The sequence below is a fragment of the Pseudophryne corroboree genome, chromosome 6 (genome assembly GCF_028390025.1).
Source record: "Pseudophryne corroboree isolate aPseCor3 chromosome 6, aPseCor3.hap2, whole genome shotgun sequence".
In the NCBI taxonomy this organism is placed as follows: Eukaryota; Metazoa; Chordata; class Amphibia; order Anura; family Myobatrachidae; genus Pseudophryne; species Pseudophryne corroboree.
The window spans coordinates 292,538,983-292,554,990 of record NC_086449.1 but is presented as its reverse complement, the minus strand read 5'-3'; the positions used below and the strand labels follow the sequence as shown (position 1 = coordinate 292,554,990).

The 16,008-nt window shown below is 40.7% G+C and overlaps 2 protein-coding genes across 2 annotated transcripts in view; both read left to right on the top strand.

The window, feature by feature from the left end:
- PRTG (protogenin) overlaps nucleotides 1-11,483 on the top strand; it is a 219,702-nt gene extending 208,219 nt beyond the window's left edge. The window contains exons 18-20 of the mRNA XM_063926136.1: nucleotides 1,593-1,758; nucleotides 3,326-3,427; nucleotides 3,517-11,483. Of these exons, the coding sequence (XP_063782206.1) occupies nucleotides 1,593-1,758; nucleotides 3,326-3,427; nucleotides 3,517-3,825 (577 nt within the window). The 3' untranslated portion in view covers nucleotides 3,826-11,483. The remainder of the gene's footprint in view (nucleotides 1-1,592; nucleotides 1,759-3,325; nucleotides 3,428-3,516) is intronic.
- A 2,873-nt stretch (nucleotides 11,484-14,356) lies between these two features.
- The window catches only part of PYGO1 (pygopus family PHD finger 1), a 45,802-nt gene continuing 44,150 nt past the window's right edge, over nucleotides 14,357-16,008 (top strand). The window contains exon 1 of the mRNA XM_063926135.1: nucleotides 14,357-14,820. Coding sequence (XP_063782205.1) covers nucleotides 14,793-14,820 — 28 coding nt within the window. The 5' untranslated portion in view covers nucleotides 14,357-14,792. The remainder of the gene's footprint in view (nucleotides 14,821-16,008) is intronic.

The window sequence follows — 16,008 nt, the reverse complement described above, 5'->3', positions numbered from 1 at the left end:
GCTGCATTAACAAAAGTTTGTGCAGTCTCTGCACAGCTCAGGACTTACTTAGCCGCTGTGACGATCCGGCCTGAGGTGACGTCAGGTTCCCTCCCTGGAAACGGCCGGGCACGCCTGTGTTCGGCCGGACATTCCTTCAAACAGTGAGTTGACACCCCCAGCCGGCCTCTTCCTGTCAATCTTCTTGTGTTCGCCGCTGCAACCGCTTTCTTCCTTTTTTTCGACGTTGCTCGTCGTCGGGCAGCGACGCGCCTGCGCATTGTGGCCCGCACACATGCGCTGTTGAGACCCGATCGCACGGCTGCAAAAAACTGCAGCGTGCGATAGGGTCGGAATGACCCCCAAGGTAAGAGATGTAAATGGGAGAGGAGTGGGGGAGGGCCAATGGCGTAACTAGAAATTTTGCACCCCCAAGCCAAAGAAGTAAGCCAAAGAAGTCTCTGCCCCACCCCATTTGAAAAATAAAGAATTTCCACATGCCGTAGATGCTCCAAAAAGGGGGTATGGCCTCACTGAAAGGGGTGTGGCATTGCAGGAAAAGACTACCTTAAACCCCAGTTTTGCAACCTGCAAAAAAATCCTGATTCATGTTCCTTACATTATTTGTAATTTGTCCTCCTTATAGTAATGCCCCTTACACATTATGCCACACACTGCAATGCCCCCGACACATTATGCTACACACCGTAATGCACGTGATACATTATGCTACACACCGTAATGCACGTGATACATTATGCCACACACCGTAATGTCAGGGGTTTCATGCTCTGGGTTCCTTGCTCGTTGCCAGGGGTTTCATGCTCTGGGTGTAGTGCTCGTTGTCAAGACTTTCATGCTCTGGGTGTCATGCTTGTTGCCTGGGTTGTGTAATGCTCATTGCCAGGGGTGTGTAATGTTGTTGCCAGAGGTTTGATGCTCTGGGCGACATGCTCATTGCCAGGGGTGTAATGCTCATTGCCAGGGGTTTCATGCTCTGGGTGTCATGCTCGTTGGCAGGAGTGTAATGCTCATTGCCAAGGGTGTAATACTCATTGGCGACGGGTGCCAGTGCTAAGCATTCCCGACTCCCTGTCAGATGCTAGAGGTCAAGTATGACCTCTAGCATCTGTATCCTCCAAGGAGGCGGCCATTTTAGGAGGGACATTTAGCAGATTTACATGGGAATCCGCTTCTGAAATAGTGGCAACACCCTCCAAGCCTCCACGGTGGCTGTGGGGGTTGTAGTTATGCCAGTGGTGAGGGCTTTGTGAGTGTGAGAAGCTTGAATTGGATTCTGCAAAGGAAAGGAAGCCAGGGCTTGTAGGATAGGGGGGTGGACATAGTCATTTGGTGAGGAAGATGTCATTACAATGGCAATTTTGCAACAGTATTTTTATGTGTTCGTTCAGCCTTCAGGTTTGCAGACAGCTAGAAATGAAGCAGTTTGTGTGTAAGCAGAATTTGAAATATAGAAAAGCCACTCAATCAAACAACGTTTATAGCATTAAAACAGCACTACTACCCACTTCACAAGGACTGCTCATTTTCTGACTGATGAAGATACAGTATGGTAATAAAGTACTGTGAAATATATTGTGTCTTTTATGCAGGAAAGCATCATTGGCAAAGATGGTTCAACAAGGAACAGATAGAGTACCTCATACTGCTGATTCAGTACCTCAAGAGAGCCAAGAAAGGAAGACAATGACCCAAATGGAAGAAAATGCAGATCCCCTGATATCTGCTGTTGAGGCAAATCACTACATTGACACAAAGGTATCAGTCAGAAGAGATATGATAGGGTTACATATATGCACGTTATTGCATGTGTTACAGAGCAGTAATGAGATTCTGTGGATTGTATGCAGTCACGATGTTGGTGGTCACAGTGTCAACAGCAGAAGGTTGAAATTAACGGTGCCAACATGATTAAAATCTACAGCATTTAATTTGACACCTGCAAAATATAAGTGTTAATACAATGTCTAAATTAAGAGGGGGCTTAGGGCTCGGGTTAGGATTAGGACTGCCATTATGGTTAGGGACAGAATTAGCACAAATCTATAATGTCTTCATGCTAACAATGTTGACATAATATCTGTGTCGATGTGTTCAATGTCAGCATTACAACCATGTCTGCATTCTCATGTCGACATGAAGAATATTGACATTGTAACAGATATGCCACATTTCTGTAGATTATAGGCATGGTATAATAACACAGAAACATAGAATTTTGGACGACGTATAAGAATTACTTGGCCCATCGAGTCTGCCCGTTTTACTTATCCTTTAGGTAACCTCAACCGTGTTTTATCTTGCGTAAGGATAATCATGTGCCTATCCCAAGCATGTTTAATAGTATTTCTGATGTAGGTTATAAATGGCCTTTAGGTATAAGGACAGTCTCAGCCTGTATAATGCATAGCTTTGTATAGTGTACAGCACAGCTTGCAGGCTACAAATATATGTGTATGACATATGCATATTTGTGTTTATTACACACATGCTATACACATACCAAGAGTGTATTGCGGAATTTGGGCCTGATTCAGAAATGGACGCAGTAACACATGCAGCTATTGTGCTAAAATATGCCAATGCGCAGGAGACGTCTCCTGCATATTTGTGTGATCCGCTGCTCCATCCGAAGAGACAGCGCCGGATCACTTGCGCGAACATCGGCCGTTTAAATAACCCTCGGGCTACTTAGGATTTCCGGAATGTTCAGGAACGACATGGCCCTTGTTTCAGGATCTCCGTCACCTCACCACCCCCAGATGGCAGCAACTTATCAATCAGGCAGCAACTTAGGAGTCATTGCATATGCGCAAAACTTGTCCTGCACATGCGCAGTCTTCCCAGCATTGAAGTTGCATGAATCAGGCGCTTGATAGAAGCAGTGGCATAAAGGTTTTAATTGAAAAATGAATACTAAATCTGTAATACAGGTTGTTTACAATATTTTCCTTAGCCTTTCCTAAGGGAATGTACAATATTCTATGTACTATTTGGTCAGTGATTGAGTGCAAACTGCTATTTAATACCTTCAAGGCTCTCATGATCACAGCATTATCCATAAACCTTGTGATAAGATGTTCAAATATTTGCATGGTTTATATAATTTATTTAGCATTTTATATTACCTTTACAACTTGAGTACTGTAGGGCTGCTATGGTGCATCAGCCATGCAGTTAGGGATGAACTGGCCAGTTGACACATTGAACAAGAACTGTACTGTGCCATATAGAAGCAATGGGAAAAGCAATCAAAAGTCTTTTGTGTTCACTGGAGAGTAATATTAATGGGTGACATGTGAATCTAGTCCTTTTATATTTTCAGGGTGGTTCAGATCTTATTATCAATGGTTATGGACGCACAGCGAAGAACAAAACAGGGAAAAAATTGGTGTTTTTCAAACACAAAAAATACCAGGTGGAACAGGTAAACAATTGGCCTGCAGCCTTGTTAATAAGTCTTCCCTGTATGCTACATAAGTCTAAAGACGTCATGTGTTTTTTTTTCTTTTACAGTCGAAAAGAAGAATTGTTAATAAGTCTTCTTGTATTTATCAACCTGGCACAACTGTACTGATGGGAGAAGATGTGTCTTCCACTTCCCCGGGTCATCCTGGCACCTTCCAGATGCGACACAGCATAGCAGCAGACACTGAGCATTCTGGGAACAGTGAGGAAAGCCACGAGACCAGTGATTCTGGGCGGTACTCCCATGAGTCTAACGATGAAATTAACCTGTACTCTGTTATCAGTACCACTCCACCCACACCTGACTCATTCAACCGTCACGAATGTGGAAAGGACCCTGCCTTAAGCAAACATTAAAAAGTGACCAGTGTTTATCGCTGAGGAAAATAGTTCTAATGTTCCTCAGCTGTTCATATTCCCACAACGTTTCAAGAAGAGATTCCCTTAAGCCAGATATGCCAGCCATTAGTGTCTGTTCGAAGGACAATGAATGGAGCCTGAAAAACAAATGATTGTAGAATCTGGTCTCTCTCATCAAATCTATCACACTTCTCCTGCAGAATGCTCTGTTGAGTAAATCTATTGACTGAAGGTTGGCTTGCTGGATAGTGAATGGATCAGAAACTCTCCCGGTTTTATGCCATTTGTCTTTGTTCTTAAGGGACGTCAAGCAGTCCCTTTGATTTATGTCTACCTCAGCTGGTCTCATGATGAACTCCATTTCGCTGCTTTACCTATATTTGTGTTTGTATGTCTCCCCAGCCTTCATCAGAAATACTTCCTAAATGTTTTTTTTTTTAATTATTATTATTTTATGTGTTTGCTGTGTGATGAATGTGTTACTGAAGGAGTTGTAAAGGCAACACCGATTAATGGTCATTTCTAAAGCTTTGTCAAATGGCTGATCATGCCATGAACCTCTACATAAATGAACTACTACCTCTGCTAAGAAAAATATCCTACATAAATGAACTACTACCTCTGTTAAGACATATCCTACATAAAAGAACTACTACCTCTATAAATAAGGATCCTGCATAAATGAACTACTACCTCTATAAACAAGTATCTAAGCAGTTTAATCTACTCACTATAAACTTATATACAAGTATTTCCTGTAGGATAACACTAATAACTGTGCCTTCCAGTATCTCAGTAACACAGATCTGCCTTATCTCATAGAATTCAGGACATTACTCAGGAGTATAACAAGATGCCTTAAACCCCAGGACTTAATTGGAAAATGATAAAAAGACACATGCTTTTGTTTAACTTCTATAAAATCATGTTTATTTAGACAATGGTCTATGCTGATCCAGTTAGCACTACATATCCACTCCACATGTTGTTAATGCTACTAACAAGTCATTTAAAAAAAATCTATGATTGTAACCTTTACAGCACGTTCTATGTCAGATCTATGCTACAACACATTGCTGACACCAAACTTATCTAATTTTTATTACTTCCCTCCAATTCACAAATCTCGGCAACACTCAAAAAAGGTTGGGCGACGGTGTTGCGATTCGCAGTGAATTCCATCATCACATCCGCTCATCCTGCACAGTTTCAGTAGAAGTGAATGGAATGCAGGATGGTGACCTGCTCTCCCAGGAGTATGTGGGGACTCCCCAAAATTAGGGAGTCTCTCGGATGTTCTGGAGGAATAGGCATGCATGATTGACAGTCTGACTGTGGCACAATGCTATTTTGCTGCTGGGAACTGTATCAATCACCATGTAGATTACATAGAACTACATTTTATTTTATTATTGCATATTAGATACTGAAGTCTGTGATTCTTTGTCACATCCACATATTTCCACCAAACCTCAGGGATCCTTTCACTGCTAGTCAGTGCATGGCATGAAAACCCACAGCTGAAGTGTTCAAGTTTGGTTGAATGTCAAGCAGAGTCCAAGTAAAAGTGTTACTAAATGACTATTATCGCCTGGTGCCTTTACAATTCCTGACTTATACTACCTCTTTTAAAATTGATGTATGTGTTAATTTCCTGGACTCAGGGAATAGTGTGTTTTTGTGTTTGTACCCCATAAATAAATGGGGCAAATGTGACAGGGTATCACGCTTATTTTTAGTTTTGAAAGGAAATGAAGTAGGTTACTTAGTTAATCAGTTGCTTACATTATGAATATGTATCGGTCACCTACACACAGTGGAACAGACATTATGGGGGATAGTCAATTGTTTGAAGAGTCGGTTGGGTGTCTGTTTTCTCCTGTCTATTAGATAGGAAAAAACAGACACCCAACTGAATTTTCAAACAATTGAATTCCGCCCTATGTGTACTGAATCAGTATATAGCTCACTTGGAACCTCATGCTCTAATGCTGAAAGGCGTCGGTGTCATAAAAATTGGTTCAGCTGACATTATGGTCTTGTGAGTAGGTGACAGGAAAACTGTAATATAAGGCCTACTTCATGTTTGTATGTAATGCCGATGTTCACGCAACTGAGCGATTTTCGGTGCTGACAACACGTGCAATGCAATCGCACTGCACGCACGCCAAGGTACCTTTGTGATGCCTCTCTGTGAGATTTTTAACAGAGTGATTGACAGAAAGGGACCTATTGGGGGAGGTAGCGGGGGAGCGGCTGCAAAAATGCAGGCTTATCATGTCCGATCTTGAGGTGTGTATCTGCCTTCAGCTTTGATCATGTACGTAGAGAAACATGGCACCAGCGCCACTACTGCCAAGGCCAGCCTCCGTGACCACAGACTCAGTCAGGGAGTCGATGTTCCTCGATATTGCATCGGTGCTGCGTGTGTGTACGCAGTTGCTGAAGACTTTGTGATAGCTCCGGTGGGCATTTGTATTCTTTTCTGGGCGACAGCTTCACTTGTGATGATAAGCAAGTCCCTAGCCTGAAAATCTCAGCTGCGTAGGTATGTGTGTACAAACATGAACTAGGCTCATAGTCTTCAAAATGAAATCATATTGTACCAAAGATTGTGCTTTACTTTGTAAGAGAGAAAATATTATTTTTCCAAAAGTTAAAACAAGTATACTATTTTGTTTTTGGCAGATGTGCCAAGTAGTATTAGTGATTGTATTAGTGCATTGATGATATATACAATCTGCTTTCCAGACTACCTTAGACTTTAAATAGTCATGTCCAAAATCTTCCAAGTTCCCATTTTAGTATTTAGCTACTAGCTCTTTATTATAACAGTATTAGATTACCTATTTTTGAACAAATTGCTTTATATGCTACGGAAGAAAACTCTAACCAAAGATTTCTTTTTGAGTCTTGTCTTGCTGATTGTTTAGCTTAACAGGAACATCTCTAATTAGTATAAAAGTTTACTTTATAGTGAGTTGTTTGTACACGCTAAACAGGTAATATGCCGGAGTAACCAAAACCCTTACACCTTTAGTGAGTTATCCTGTGAGATAGGCATGTTAATGGGAATTATGTGCAGTTGTCTTTTATGTCATTTGCTTTGCGTTATCAGCCAAATATGTCCGCTATATAGGAAACATGTAAGACTTTTGTATACATCAGTTATTGATAAATGAAAACAACAAACCAACCATAGTTTGGAAATAGTTTTGAAAGATTATTGAAGGAAGACATAACCCTATTTCCCTGCATTAATAAGTTAGGATTGTCCAGCAATATCTTGAAGAGACATTGGTCCTTACAGCCTTACAGTCTCTCAGATAACAGACAAACGATCAAATCCGCATATATGGTATCGCTAAATACAGCAAAGGTTGGTCACTTGTTGCCCTAAATGTTTGCTTTCTTAAGTTAATTTAAGATATTAGTTGTATGTCTTTAGCCAGTGGTATATAACAATGCTGTTACAGCTACTGTATATTAGAAGTGCTTTATGGAACTGGAAGACCCTAGCACAGGTACAAGCTATTGAGGAGAGATGAGGTTCATCATTGCACCTCACCCTGGGGCATTGTTATATTAAAACAAAGCAGAGCTGTTGTTTGTAAAACCATTGAGATAATATCAGTTTTGTTGTATATGGTGGCAGCTGTTCCAACAAGGTCAGGTTAACTTCAATTGTACATCCATATGAATAATCCAGTAATATTTTATGTTGTGCTGCTGAATTTCCATTCATTTTCCTTTCTTGGCTAACGCTTAATACCAAAGATATTTATGGTTACTCCGGCATATTATGCAGCTGATAAGGCTTTTAAATGATGTTTTACTCTATGGTGTCTTTGCTAAAGCTCCAAAGGAATGAGTTGACATTACAATGCAAAACAAAATGTAGTGTGCGTTGTAATTCCAGTTTGTATAACAAGCTGCAGTTTACTTTTTAGTATGTTTTACTATACATGGTTTAGATTTATATACTGATCAGCACTGCCCCCACAGATGGAAACCACATCATTTTGGTATTTGTATTGTGACTCTTCTCTTGAGTAATGACATCTCTCTGTTGTATTGTATTTACTGCTGTGATGTTTTTTTTCCCATTGAATTTTATATATGAAGATGTTTTGTATATGTATATATTTAATGTACATGTTATTTCCAATACTCGTTCAATATTCTATCAGAGCTGGGGGAGACCTTGCCTATAGCATCAGCAGGTGTTACCCCTAATTACAGTATTATAATAGACAGGATGTCTGACTGCAAGGTAGTGACTGCACGACTGCTTTGTATTTCTATGCACAAAGCATATGAATATGCTCAATTGTAATTATGATTATTTACCCCACAACCCTACATTGTCTTATTGACCTCAAAATCCATAGAACATGCATATACCTATTTTGATTGTGCATTTAGAGAAATGCAAAGAAGACAGGACTAAAAAGAAAAAAATGTGGACTTGACTACGTATTAAGAGTTGCCAGAAATGATCTGTCAGAAATATCTGCAGTAATATATTACAGACATCTACAGATGATGTTGGCCATTTATCTATTTAGGCGATCTTGTTTGTGACAGATATGAAGGTGAAAAAATGTATAGATTGCATTAAGGTGTGTATTGTAATCTCTTGCTATGTGTTTCGTGGTCAGCTCAGAAATTTGCCTAAGTCACTGAAATGGTATGTTGTTGGCTTCTCTGTACAGTATACAGACTCCAGGCATTGTTTCCCATAACAGATTTAATCACCAGTGAGATAATGACCTACTCCAGCATTTATAATACTTTATTCAATACAATTGAAGGGGGTGGTTCTGAATTTGGAGCAAAAGCAAAAATACAAAACAAAAACAAGTAACTTTGCACCTTGATAAAACCATGTTGCACTGCTAGTAAGGGAGCTTTACAATGTGCAAGGGGATTTAGGGGGCATACACACGGTGGCAATTTTTGCCTATTTTGTAAGTGATCTGTCTAGATTGCTTAGAAATTAAGCATGGAACGCTCTGTGTGTATACCCCATAGCGATGGTAATGCACGGTCCTGCGCACCGCCATCGCCCGCTCAGATCTTTAGCACATGCAGGCAAGATCCAGTTAGATCGCCTGGCATGTGCATAAAGAACACTGGTTAGCACAGATTGCTCAGCACACCTAGATCTCACAAGTTGCCCCGTGTGTATGCCCCCTATGATTTGGGAACGTCACGTCCAAACGCATGTAAATTGCAGTGTGAAAATAAAGTATTTGTAGGCTACATGCAAAAGCGGCCAGTATTTACCCTGCAAGTAAAAATAATAAATGTACTGGCACCCCTTGATTTGTCCCGGTGCAAAGTTATTTGCCTTTTTACCACCTCTCATTGTGGATCAGAGAACTATGGGTACATTTACTAAAGCTTCTATAAATGAAAAATGTTGATGTTGCCCATAGCAGCTTTTGTCTATCATTTCTATATTGCATTCTAGACAATGACAGACTGAATTTGTGTGGTTGCTATGGGAAACATCACCACTTTTCATTTTTAGAAGCTTTAGTAAATATACCCCCCAGTGCCCAGTTCTGTTACAGGAATAGGGAAGCATACATGAAGTGTAAGTTGAAACTCTAATTCAATGCTAGCCTCCAAAACCTGTAGCAAACTAGATTTTAGTGAAATACCTGTTTGACCACATGTGGTTCTTGACAAAGCCGACAGTGTTTTCATTTTTGTGTATACAAACAACCTCACCCAGCAAGATATTTTTCATTCTATTTGCTTTGTGAAATGTTAGGAGAGGCTTCACATATCCATGTAGAGAAGCTGCTGGTTTCAGAACACCTTATTTTGTAATTGAAATATGTTATCAATTTCATATTATATTAGATGGGACTTTGCTTTTTAACAGTTATATATAGCATTCTAATTACCACTAAGGCTGAATCTATGGTTAAAAAAGAAAGCATAACATACATATGGTGGTATCCTATTATGCTTAGAAGATCACCGGGGGCTATCCTATAAGCCCCAATGCCGGCACTTATGAGGATTATGCTTCGGTTGCTGCAAAATCCGCAATAAGGGGCTGCCATAGCCGCAGTAACACATGGGATCACGGATCCAATTTTGGCCTATCAAAACAGTCTCTAATTGAATACTGCGATAATGACCATCGGTCATACATTGTGATAGCCGGCTGTTGATCGACCGAAGCAGGCATCAGGGCTAATAGGATACCACCTACAGCTGCAGATTTCTGATACACTGTATTTTCATAGCTGTATTGTCTTATGCTTGTATTCATGTAATGTGTCATGTAACTATTTGTTAATATATATATATATATATATATACACAAGAAAAAAAAAAACTTTATCACGCGCTTAAATGTTGAAGCAGCACCTCGCAGTAGAACCCCTGTCCGTTAAGGAATGTACCATGGATAATTTTCTCTTTATGGACTGTATTTGGACAATTATGTGTTTCTAGCGCCCTCTGTAATTGTGTAGGCCTAAGTATACAAGTAATCAGTCACAAGGGTTATTAAATGACTAATACCATTTTCAGAATATTATTAGCTAATAGCCTGCCTTTTTACGGCACATGATGTTGGCAGATAAATGCTTGTGTCAGAGTTGCCTCTATACCTCATGTTTTATCTGATTTTTGGCTAGATGTCTCTATCTGTATATGGCATTAGTGATGGATTTCCTTAAAAAGTCCAATGTCACTATGCCATTTAAAGCAGAATATCACAACCTTTTTGTGACATTAATGTATAAATCAATGTAGGCAGCTAGATGCTTAGGGAGCACCTTTATCATGTATTATCTTTTTAACAGTGCCCCCTAAAGAATGTAAATGTATTCCAAAAATCCCAGAATGTGTATAAATGTTGTTTTTTCCCCTAATACCCGGTTCTGATTAGTTTTAAAACATGTTCGTCTAATTGAATTGCCCCCATGAAGTACCATGTTCTAAAAATACTACCTGTACTACTATGTGAACTAACTAATTGGATTGTGGAAATAATGTGGCATTATGTATATAGATTATATACTAGCTTAAAGTGTTTTATTAAGACCTCCTTAAATTAAAATGCGTATATATAAACATTTTATACATAGAATCATTATACATAAGGGTATATATATACAACATTTTTATATATATATATATATATATATATATATATATATGTGTGTGTTCCTTTTTCTTACATCGCTGCTTTTTTCTTTCCTATCCTCTTTACGTAAAGGGGTGACAATGGTATTGCTGTACTGTAGAGGACAGAGCTGATTTAGTTTTGTACGGATCTCAGGGGATCAGTTTTGTCACTCTATTGTTGTGTACCTGATGTTCTCCTTGAATTGTGAATGTAACTCAGATTTCCTACTTTAATGTAGTATTGTTGAATATTGTGTTCAGTTAAAAAAAAAATCTATTCTTTTAGAAAATGATTTTTTGTCTATCAACTTTGTTTTTTTTGTTTTGTTTTTTTTATTTGGATTTTTGTCTTATGGTTTATTTTATAGGAGTAATAATGTGCTCTATAAGTCTTGCCAAAAATTATAGTTGTTGGATTGCCAAATGTTTATGTTTCTACTGTGTTAACAGTCAAAATATCAGTGTGTTGCACAGTTCAAATAAAGATTTTCTTAATTAAAGTTATCTTATGTCTTTGTAACTTTTACATAGGATGACCCTCTCTTTCAAGTTAAAAACAGATGTTTTATACAGTGCTGGCAGAATATATTGTTGAACACATGTGTGCATCTGTAATTGGAATGTGTATTCTGCAGTATGTCCTTGTAGGTTTTATATATTATTGATGCATTGGTGCTGTATTTACAGTGGAGGTAATTCTGAGTTGATCGCAGCAGCAAGTTTGTTAGCAATTGGGCAAAACCATGTGCACTGCAGGGGGGGCAGATATAACATTTGCAGAGAGAGTTAGATTTGGGTGGGTTATTTTGTTTGTGTGCAGGGTAAATACTGGCTGCTTTATTTTTACACTGCAGTTTAGATTTCAGTTTGAATACACCCCACCCAAATCTAACTCTCTCTGAACATGTTATATCTGTCCCCCCTGCAGTGCACATGGTTTTGACCAACTGCTAACAAATTTGCTGCTGCGATCAACTCAGAATTAGGCCCAGTGTCGGTAGCCCAAAGCACAGTGAATACATATACCATTAACTAACTGTGAACCCTCTAATAATGCATACCTTTGATTGGATAAATGGCTATAATGCATAGTAAAAGACAAAAGAAGTCAGGACATTTTGCATAAAACCATCTTTAATAGTTTCTTGACAGAGCCCTATTGAGCATTAAAAGGAACTACATAAATCTGAATTATATTTCTATCATTGAAACCTACACGGCCAACCTGAACATGGTAGAAGAGAATAAAAAAATCTACCCTTCACTAACAGCCCAGAAGAAGACCCAAAAGTTAGCAGACATGGTATGTTCATTTAGCCTGCACTCTGCCTATCCGGCACCACCTCCTCCCTTGCATAGAATTTTTATCTGGGTACACACTAGACGATGTGCAAACAATGCGATGGTTGTCCCGATTTCCCTTGAATTTCAGAACAAACTATATAGTGTGTACATACTGTGCACTGCAATCCTTCCAACGACCGAAGGATATTGTGCATCATTAGTAATTTGGTTGTTAATGATATGTGTGTATGTATATATATATATATATATATCTATATCTATATCAGGTAGTGCGTACACACTAGATGATTTGAACAAAATCATACAAGATATATTCAGATCAGCTTGCACTGTAGACAGATCTGAAGATGTGATAAATGACACATTGGAGGGTATGATGGTGCATACACACTGGGCGATCTGTGGTTCCAATTTGGCTCAAAATATCAAATTGTCCAAAATATCGAATAGTGTGTACCCAGCTTTACACCTGTTGCAGTGGTGACAGATCTTAAACTGGATCACAATACAAAATTTGGAAGAAATGGAATACAAAGGAGGGCACAGAGAAACGGTACAGTACAGAAATGGGCCAAGCGTGGGAGGAAGGGGTGGAGTTGGTGGTGGGCGGGGAGAAGAGGGGACACTATGTACATTCTGCTGTGAGCCAGAGACTGTATAAAGGAAGCCAAATGGAGAGAAGGGGAATATAGGAGAAGGGGTCTGGTGATGCACAGGTGTGTAAGAGGCATGCCGCATGCTGGTTCTCTCATGCTAAAAGGCAGCTTGTGGCACAGCAGTCAAATATGCTTGCCCTAAACATTTGATTTGGGACCAGACTATCAGAAAGTCACGATGCTGTTTGGGAACACTGGATTATTGAACTGTCATTTTCTCTTTGTTCAATTTCTATTAAAAAGATTGTCTTTGCAAAGATGCGTCACTAGTGACATCCAGTGAACTAATGTTATATTTCTAGATATTAAACAGATGTTCTAGTGTGCTGCTTAACCTACAAGTCCATTTGTGCAGATAGAACAAGGTATTCACATCTGCTCCTTAATGCACACCATACAGGATACTGTGTTAGTAATTGGACAGGAATATCTAAGACCGGTTCATAGTGTTGAGATTCTGGTAAATCTGCAGCTTTGCCCTTAAATAACTAAATCCTACCAGGTTCTTCTTATTTATGTAGCAAGAAAAATACATACTAGAGGCATGCTATCTAGTATAAAGCATCAAGCACGTTAAAACAAACCAAAAAAAAACTCTTTCCATGAGTAAAAAAATGGCTTCATAATAGTATAGAATGCAACTGGAATACTGGATATAATATACAGTACACATACAATTGTTAGCAATTTTTTTATTTTTACAGTCCCACAAAGTTTAAGCAAGCTATAGTTATGTCATGTCTTCCCTGCTGATAAATATATTTTATAATACCCCTTTCAGCCTGCCCTGATATCCCGGCTCCATATGTCTGAAAAGGGCCAGGAAAAATGACTCCGGTCAAGTGACCCGGCAATCCGACCAGGGTTGGACACGGAACCAACCTGAGTCATGGTGCAGTGTGAATGGTCCGACCTGGGTCATTCTGACCCGGGTTACGCCGCATACCACCGGATTGGCTGCCTGCAGTAGCGCTTGGAGATGTCATCATCATCGGTGTGAACGGGTCTGAGCTGGGTCCAACCGGGGTTGGATCTGTGTTGAAAATAGTGGTTGTAACCCGGCATTTGGATCTAGAAGGGGTATTATGCTGCTACTTGAGGGAATTGTTTATTTGTCCTCAGGGCTCCAATGATGGAATGTAACAACTCATAACACATATTTGCTCAGTTGTATCTACATACAGTAAGTACACAGTCACAATCAGTAGTGCTGATTATACAAGAGACAGACAAGAGCCTATCGTATGGCCTATCATTGTTTTCATGAGCTCATTATATAAATATAGAAAATGCATAATAATGTCATTATTTCAACGTTTTATTTTCTATTTGCTTTTTGTTTAAACGCTTAGTGCCCCTGGTGTATTGCGTATATAAATAGCGTGCACTGTAATAACCTGTGACCCGGGGCAGGCGCTCAGTTACCGGCAGATGGCGCTATCGCCTCCTCGTCTTGATACGTGAAGCCCGGGTGACAGCTCCTGCCCTCTCACCTATGGGAGCTGCTGTCTGTGCCGGTAGTTCCCGCAGGTACAGGCAGATGCCGGGGTACCTGATCTAACTTCCAGCAGCAGCGGAGGTGACTGCGCCCTGTGACCCGGCTCTCCCAGCAGCGGGACCTGCCGCCGCACTCCTCCCAAAGTTTGCAAAGTGCTCACCGCTTGTTAGTAGTGCTGCCGGAGGGGAGGAGGAGGAGGAGGGACAGCGGCCGGGGCTCTGCTGCTCTTCCGGCTCCATGTGTTAGTAATGTCCGCGGCAGGACGGGAAACTTATAAGAGGCATCGCTGTCCCCCAGGCCGGACTCTCTTCATGTGCAGGGCCGGGGCCTAGGAGACGCCGGGAGATCCCATGGAGCGGTCACTGTGGGATAGAGCAGGTTTGTGCACTTGTGTCCTCTGTAGTGAGTGAGTGAGTGTGTGTGTGGCCGGCTGGTTTGTGCTGCGGCTCCCGGGGCTCCTGTCAGTAGCAGGCATATCTCTTGTGTAATGGAAAGTGTGTTTCTCTAGTATCATACTGTAGGTGAACGTGTCTATTCTCCCCATGTACTTTAGTGTCTGCACTGTACACACACATTTTACAGTACGGGCACCGTGCTCTGGTGTGTTGTAGTTAGCACCAGTTATTGTGTGTTGGTCTATAGACCATAACTAATACTGTATAGATAAAATGCCCTTGAAAATAAAATAGGCTGCATTGCACACATTAATGCACAGGTGGGGCTGGCACAAGAGATTATAGTTGGGAAACCTATTTGAAAATTGTTCCCCAGATAGTTGTTGAGAAAACGTACAGGGACCAATAGCAATCTATTGTGTGCTTTGTTTTTTAGCTTGTAGTACAGTGATTTTCAAACTTTTTAAACTCGTGACACACAAAGCAAGATTTTAAAATTGCCAAGGCACACCATCCATTTTTAAATATCTGATCCTCATATTTCCACACACCAGCTCCCTCTCTTAGGGGTCTATTTACTAATCCTTGGTTGGAGATAAAGTCGCTGGAGATAAAGTACCAGCCAATAGGCTCCTAACTGACATGTCGCAGGCTGTGTTTGAAAAATGACCGAGTACCAGCCAATCGGCTCCTAAAGGCCCGTACACACTGGTCGATATATCGGCCGATATATCGCGGGACCGTCGGCCAGTGTGTACGGCCGATACGTCTGTGAACTCCGTCGTTCACAGACGTATCGCGTCGGCTGCGCAGCACAGCCGACAGCCAATATATCTAACGATATATTGGCGCGTCGCTGTGTGTGTACGGGGCGGTCATCCAACCGCCTGTACACATGCTGCGGCGGCCGGCGGTGATTGACAGCTGAACTGGGCGGGCGGGCGCCCGCCCAGTTCATGACGTCAGTCCGCCGACGGATCGGGCAGTGTGTATGCACAGCACACTGCCCGATCCGTACATAGATATATCTGCAGATCAATTGATCTGCAGATATATCTATTAGTGTGTACCCACCTTAACTGTCATTTTTCAAACACAGCCTGCGACATGTCAGTTAGGGGCCTATTGGCTGGTACTTTATCTCCATCCAAGGCTTAGTAAATAGACCCCT